This window comes from Macadamia integrifolia, unplaced genomic scaffold (assembly GCF_013358625.1).
Source record: "Macadamia integrifolia cultivar HAES 741 unplaced genomic scaffold, SCU_Mint_v3 scaffold3650, whole genome shotgun sequence".
NCBI classification, from domain to species: Eukaryota; Viridiplantae; Streptophyta; class Magnoliopsida; order Proteales; family Proteaceae; genus Macadamia; species Macadamia integrifolia.
The window spans coordinates 1-7153 of NW_024869691.1; the positions used below are offsets into that span (position 1 = coordinate 1).

Consider the following 7153-nt stretch of genomic DNA (forward strand, 5'->3'; position numbering starts at 1 on the left):
TCTGTTTATTCAACAAAAGAAATTATAATTCTTATTTATCATTAATGATTTTCCCTAAATAGTTTGGTTACTTGATTGATCCACTTACTTTTATTACTGACAAAGAAAAAAATAAGTATTTGTTGAGTTTGAGTAGGTCAAGTAAGCCTCAAGTGAGATCTAGTTTCCTTTCACCCACCTTAGATTAGGTGAGGAGTCCCCTCATCCATGGTGGATATTTTTTCACAAAGGAATCTGCCGAATCACATGGAAAAATCGTTTTTCCATGAAGGAAATGCATGAAACCTCTTCATATTCTCATGCTTTTTAGTTTTTTTAATCCACTGACCCTTTCGCACTTTTCCCCTTCTTCACAATTTGAAAGATAACTTTCCCAATATGAAAGAAAACTACCCAATTACATGGAAAAATCCTTTTTTTCTTTAGAAGAGGAATTTTTGCCTTTGCCCATGAAGGAAGCGCATGAAATGTCTTTCTAGCTACTTCTTCATATTCTCATACTTTTTATTCTTTTTAATCATCAACTCAAAAGCCCACTTGCTCTTTCATATTCTTTTTATTATTTTCCTAATAAAATAATGGGAGTGGTTATTTAAATTTAACATTTCAATAGAAAAGAAGGAAAACAAGAAAAGAAGATTTATTTAATTTGTTCTATTTTCTTGCTCCACCAAGAAATTAAATTAAGCAAAATTGTGATTTCGTCGAGGTGTTAGCAGAATTGCTATCTGAAAAACTTGATTCTTTTCTACCTTCCTCCCACTTCAGAATCCGTTCTAGGCCCAAAATAATTTCCGAGAATGTTTTCTGCCTCCTCTGTTTCTGTTCTCTCCTCTCCTCCCCATGGCTCGCTTGAAACTTGAATGTTTTCACTTCAAAATGCAAGCTGACCCAGAATCATTTCCAAGAATGTTTTCTGCCTCCACTGTTCCGTTAACATTTCCCATCAGGTGACTGGGAAGCTGAAAATTGATCTCAAATACTTGTTTCCCAGCTACTGTCAAACTAATCTGAAATAGCTCTCCTGCTCAAAGCCCCCAACACCCTCAATAGCATATGAAATTAATGAATGCTGTAAAGAGTCTTTACTTTCACCTCTAGCATGGAAAAATCACATTTTGGTGAAATGCAGAATAACCGTATTTTATTCTGAGCAGAAGTGGCGATGCAGTAGGCTCCTTCCACCAAAAGAGATGATGAACATCAAAGAGTACAAAAAAAGTTAAGATTGGTGACCATATTTCATACCCAATTAAAGCTACTTCTTGCAAAATGGCAACAAGTAGAGTCAAACCAAATTCACATATTTCTTAGTATATAATCCAATGGAGAAATAGAGAAGCCAATCAAATCCAAACTCAATCTTATTATCCCATCAATTTACACCAAACAATATAATCGGTAATTCACATCAAACCTCACAAAAATTACAAATATATTCAACAGAAATTTCATTTTTTGGAGAAAAAAAGAATCAAATCAAACAATTGAGATGGGGATCCTCGATCCTATGATGGAATTCACCAGAATCAGCTCAAACGTTCATGGAATTGTCTGGCTTGGTATATTGTGTTGGAGGTGAAACAGGATGAGAAGCAAACCCACCCGGCGGTGGTGTCGGCATCCCAAAAACCTGTGCACGGGTGCGCACATCTTGCCTTCCCTTGGCTCTTCCTAGGAAGTAGCAGCCGAACCCAAGAGCAATTGCAAAGAGAATCAATGGAAGAGAGATCACCACAACCATACCCATCTCTGTTATCCTCAAAAAACACTATACAGTACCTCAGAGAGAGAGAGAGGGTAGATTAGAGAGTAGAGAGATAAAGAAGACAAGAGAAGCACCTTGGGTGAAGAGAGGAGAGTGGAGATTTAATATATAGGTACAGAGAGAGAGAGAGAGAGAGAGAGAGGGGTTGTTCTGGAAGGATCTTCTTTATTTCCTCTTGACAGGTAAGGTGGAGTGGAGTGTTTTTCTGTAATTTGTCATAGTCCAAATAATCCAATAGTCCTTTCAAGTTTCAACGGCTGTCTTAACGTTTAAGTTTCTAACGGCTACTTTTGTGAAGCTCAAGAAACTGAAGTTCGTAGATACTTTTGTGAGGGTCACATGGGGTCGGGCTTGTATATATGGTTGGTTTGTTGCTTTCCAAGTGGGGTTACAACTCGGGTAGTTTGGATCTGCTGCGAACAAAACCTTGAGAAAGATAAAGTCCTACATTTTTTTAGATATTACAAGAAAGATTAAAAGTTATTCTACCAAAAAAAAAAAAAAAAGAGAGAAAGATTAAGTTTTCTTTCATCCATGGTGAAGAGATAATCTTTCTTCTAGTAAATATCATTAGGGATTTGATCATATGATTAGAATATGCCAATATCATTATTAATTCTGCACCTACTGTATGAGAACGAAAATACTTTATCTGATCACGGATGCCAGGCCTAGCCTGATGGTTGCACCTTGCAATTGCTGAGAGTCCTGTTCTTGGTCTTGGGCAGAGATAAGATCTCGCCTTCGTGCATCATGGTCTTGGTCTTGATTTTTTTCTTTGAAAAGACCTCTAACTTCTTCCTCCATTTCACTTCTTGCCACATCATAATTCAATCCAACGAAATAAATGAGTTCGGTTAATCTTCTTCACTGAAGTGAAGTGAGGCTCTCGATTCATGTCCGCTGATATGTTGACACTAATTAAATCCTTGACCGAATGGTAACTACCCATTATCCTATTTTCAACTATTATGAAGATTAATTTAAAAAAAAAATTTGATCCCAATAAAAACCGAAGGTAATTGCTTTGATTTCGTTTTGTAATTTATTTATTCTTATAACACATAAGTCATAAGAGATTATTTTAATTTCTCTTTCATCTTCTTCTTGTGTGATCTTTCATTTACCAACTCTCCTCGCCAGCTTCCTCCCTCTGTTTGGAAACAAATTTGGATGTGTCATAGCCTTCCTAAAATTTGAAGCTTTTTGTGGCGAGTGTATGCGGAGGATCTTGCCTAGGGCGTTGGGCTTAGTAAACGTCGAGCCATCATCAATCCCGCTTGTCATCGTTGTGGAGAACAAATGGAAACAATTAACCACATTTTGCTTGATTGCCCATTTGCTTGAGCCGTTTGGTTTGGGAACCAACTTTCCTTCTCCCCTCCTCAAGGTGATCCCAAGCTGCATCATCTCATTGATTTTTGGAGCACTTCATCGTCCTCAAATAGCAACTAGGCAAAATCACTGCTGGCCTTGCATCTTTTGTCTGTTGGTCTCTTTGGAATGCTCGTAATGATCTCCTCTTCAAATGCATTAACTGCTCCCCCCAATAGGTGATCCATCTTGCTGAAATTCAGTTCCATGAGTTCTCGGAAGTATCTTACTACTCCTATAAGGCCTAGCTCTCGCCTTCCTCTACTGATCCTGCTAGTCCTCTATGTTGGACTCCTCTGCTTCCCCCTTTTCTTAATCTCATCACAGATGCTGGATTCCAAGGAGATAAAGGAGGTCTCGGTTGTGTGATTCGAAATTCTCGAGGTAACCTTGTAGTAGCTGTTTCCTCCCCTTCATGCATCTCCTCCGCTCTCTAAGGGGAAGCTTTAGTAATTAGAACAGGGCTCCTCTATAGTATCTCAGAAGGCATAGACAATCTTGATGTGGAATCAGATTGCATGGAGCTGATCTTGCTAATCAATGCCCCACATCCCTGCCCACCTACTGAAGACATGACATTAAGCATCTATATTCTTTTTTTCAGAATTGTATCTTTCGTTATATTCGTAGGAAGATTAATAGCGTAGCTGATTCTTTGGCTAGGAGGGCCATGTCTTGTGTGTGTGAGACAATATGGCCGAATTCCATTCCTTGGTTATCTGATGTATGCCAATTAGATACCTTGCGCTGGACACGCTTCAATAGATAGGCCTATTTTCTATCCAAAAAAAAAAAAAAAAGATCTTTCATTTAGTTGCTGTAAGAAACAGAGACCAAGCAATATGTATAAGACTTTAACAAAACAATAATATTAATGGAGATATAATTACAAGCAGAAGATGACTTACTTGTTCAATTAATCTTCTGAAATAGTAGTAGAAATCGTCCCCCTTAAGTAGAGTTGAGTCGTATATATAAATATTCTCCTTAAGGTATTTGAACGCCCCGTATATTAATATGCAACCGGGTTGACTGTACGTTCTCACCTCCAAGATAAAACAACTCACAACTTGCTTAAGGTGCACTCCAATAAGCAATTCCCACAGGTATGTCCGAAGGTAATACTCAGGTATTCAAAGAAAATCTATAACATAATGAAAACAGTGAACAGAAGCACTTGCAGTAAAATAGTGAACTTAAAACACTCTCACAATACGAATAGTACTTAAAATACAGTAGTATTTCTTGTAACTAATAACCAGAATCAGAGTTCTGTATATATGGAATGTAGTCCCCTGTACTGATACGTATAGGGGAATGTACAAACATGTATGTACATTGGTAGTTGGGTTCATACAGGTACATGTAACAATGGTGTCCCTTGGGACAAAAGGGTGTGAAACTTTCAACATGTAAAAGTAGTAAGTTCTTTGAACCCACACCCAACCCCGACCTTGGCTCGACTCGGGGTGCATGCGATTCAAAAGCACCCTAGGAACCCCCACGTACACATGACAAGGAAGAGTGCCTCTTCAAAAGGCTTGCACCCTTAACAAACATTCATATATATATATATATATATATCAAAGTTTTCTTTCATTCTTAACTAATGTGGGACTAAACTTGAATGAGAAGTCTTAGCTCATTACTACTTCACAAGTGTTAGACAAAATAGAGAAGACACTTTTTGGGAAAGCTGAATTTCAAAAAGAATATTTTGGATTTAAAAAAACCACTTTGACAAGACTAATTTGACCATAATTTGAAACTTAAATTTCAACAGTTGCTACGGGTGCAAGAGTTTAAACTCAAGATTCAAGAACATCATCTTGTGTTAGAGGAATTTGAAAAAAAAAAAATGAAAATCTAGTGATACAACTTAACATAGTTGAGAGAGCGTTGAAGAAGGGAGAGAGAGGGAGGGATGGGAGACGATGGTGGCAGTGTTGGGGTGTTAAAATAATCTTTAGTGTTTTAATAGGAATTAGATTACTAGCAGAATCAAAGGAGAAGAAGAGAGAGGGTATAAAAATATTAAGAATCTCTAGTATTTCAATAGGAGTGAGATCGCCAACGGAATTAAAGGAGAATATAAATTCCGTGTTTGTTGGAATTCTTATTTTCTTATTTATTTAGATCTTGAAAATATTAGACAATTTAACTCACTGTTTAACTATTCTCTTAAAAGATAAGATGTCTCAAGAAGAAAGTGAATTGGAACATTGTTTATTGTCCAGGAAGGGGATTGTGATCCTCTTCAACAATTCTCCCTCCAATGATTCTCCAATCAAATATATATCCTTAGATGTTAGGTTGTGTATGTATATGATCGAAGAGAAACAGATACAACAGTCAACAACGAACAAGCCTAAACCGGCTGAACAAGGGCAAAGGCCTTAGACCGCCTCACCGATCAGAACAGACGGGGGATAAAACAAGCCAACCTTATACATAAGGAACCCGGTAAACCCAATCTTGATGGGGAAAAATCGTCTGTGGAGCCGAGATCTGGAGTAAACTGGTGGCGAAGATTTTAGCCGGTGACATGTGGCGCTCGCAGATCCAACAGTTGAGGACGAATATTAATTTAGGTCTCAAAAGGTATGGATTTCGGGTCAAATCCTCTCCCTTTCAAATCCTGCAATCCGGAGTTTTTTATCCTCAGACTCGTTCTTGTACCTTTCTCTCACTGCTCTTGGTCTGCTGCAGCGCCGTCGTATATGCCGGATCCGCCTTCGAAGACGAGAACACTATCCGATTGGTATCTGACGGCGTCCTACACTTCCAATTCTCCCTCCTCCGCACAGCCGGCGACACTCGACACTCTATCTCCTTCGCTCGTTTTGCCTGGAGGTTTGTTGGTTTCTTGCTACTTCCTCATTTCCACTATTTTTACTTCTATATCGGTAATCAAAACATCTGTTAATTATGGGTTAAATTGGAGGTGTGGTGTGGTTGTTTTGTTGGAATGATTTATGCATGGGAAGAGGTAAGAAACGGCGGATGAGACAAAGCTTCGTTTTAGGATTTTTGCCGAGAACCTCGTCTTCGTGGTAGCCATTAAGGTATTTCTCAACCCAGACGATACTTTCCAAGATTTTGACCTGTTTGTTGAAATGCTCAATAACATTGCCCATATTCTCTTTAGTTCATTTCTGTAGAAAAAATTGGTATAAAAGTTGCAAAAATGGAGAAACCTAGCTTTCATTCCGGTCTTTCTCTCAGCTTAGAATTCATTGTCTGTGGTTGAGTAGAACCCAACAAACCCAGGGGATTAACATGTGGGTAAATTGTAAGACCAGAAGCACCAAACTTCCCCAGTCCTTTCACTGACTGAAATTATTCGTAGTTTGGTTGGATTTTTTTAGTAGGCCCCAAAGAGAGTTGAATACATGTCCTCTAAATTCTGAGGTGTTACTCTTGCGGACTGAGCTATCCCTTGGGGTTTTAGATATTTCCATGGTTCATCATCCTTTGTTTCTAATATTACCCTTATTGGTTAGGGTTATGTAATAAAGAAACAAGTGAATACAATAAAATGTTAAGGACGACCAAAAAAAGGTTCCATTGGAAATTCAGCAAAACTTCATATTTTGGTTTTTAAAATGAATACACATTTTGGAGATAGTGAAAAACCTTGATAAGACTATGGGACCAACTGAAGGGGTTTGAGAGAACACTACCTGATAGAGCACGTAAACATCTGTGCCCATGGCCAATGGGAGGGTACGCACTAGCAACTTCAGCGTATGGCAGTGCGATCTTTTTGCACTCGATGTGTCTTGGCATAGGTACAATCCATTGGGTAGCTTTCCTTCTTCCAAAAAATCCTAAAATTGACATAAGTCGCCCTAAAATCGTAGGCTAGAATTAGGCTCTGGTCCAGCCAATTCCATCCAATTTTTTTCCGATTCCACTCAAATCCTTGAACCTTGAATCTATAAGCCTACAACTAAGCTTAGGTTACAAAATACATGAAGAAAAGAAAAGAAAAAAATTCCTCCTCCCCCC

The 7153-nt window shown here is 38.3% G+C and overlaps 1 protein-coding gene and 1 long non-coding RNA gene across 3 annotated transcripts; one reads left to right on the top strand and one right to left on the bottom strand.

The window, feature by feature from the left end:
- Positions 1-1338: 1338 nt before the first annotated feature.
- Positions 1339-1880, bottom strand: LOC122068258. Its single transcript, XM_042632134.1, has one exon. It carries the CDS (start codon positions 1748-1750, stop codon positions 1535-1537), a length of 216 nt encoding a protein of 71 aa, XP_042488068.1. The 5' UTR covers positions 1751-1880; the 3' UTR covers positions 1339-1534.
- Positions 1881-5057: 3177 nt separating this feature from the next.
- LOC122068259 lies at positions 5058-7126 on the top strand. Of its 2 annotated transcripts, XR_006137020.1 has the most exons (3): positions 5083-5743; positions 5852-5995; positions 6130-7126. It is a non-coding gene; the product is annotated as an uncharacterized LOC122068259 (long non-coding RNA). The 2 variants fall into 2 exon arrangements; XR_006137019.1 differs by having other exon boundaries at positions 5058-5743; positions 5852-7126.
- The last annotated feature ends 27 nt before the right edge of the window (positions 7127-7153 follow it).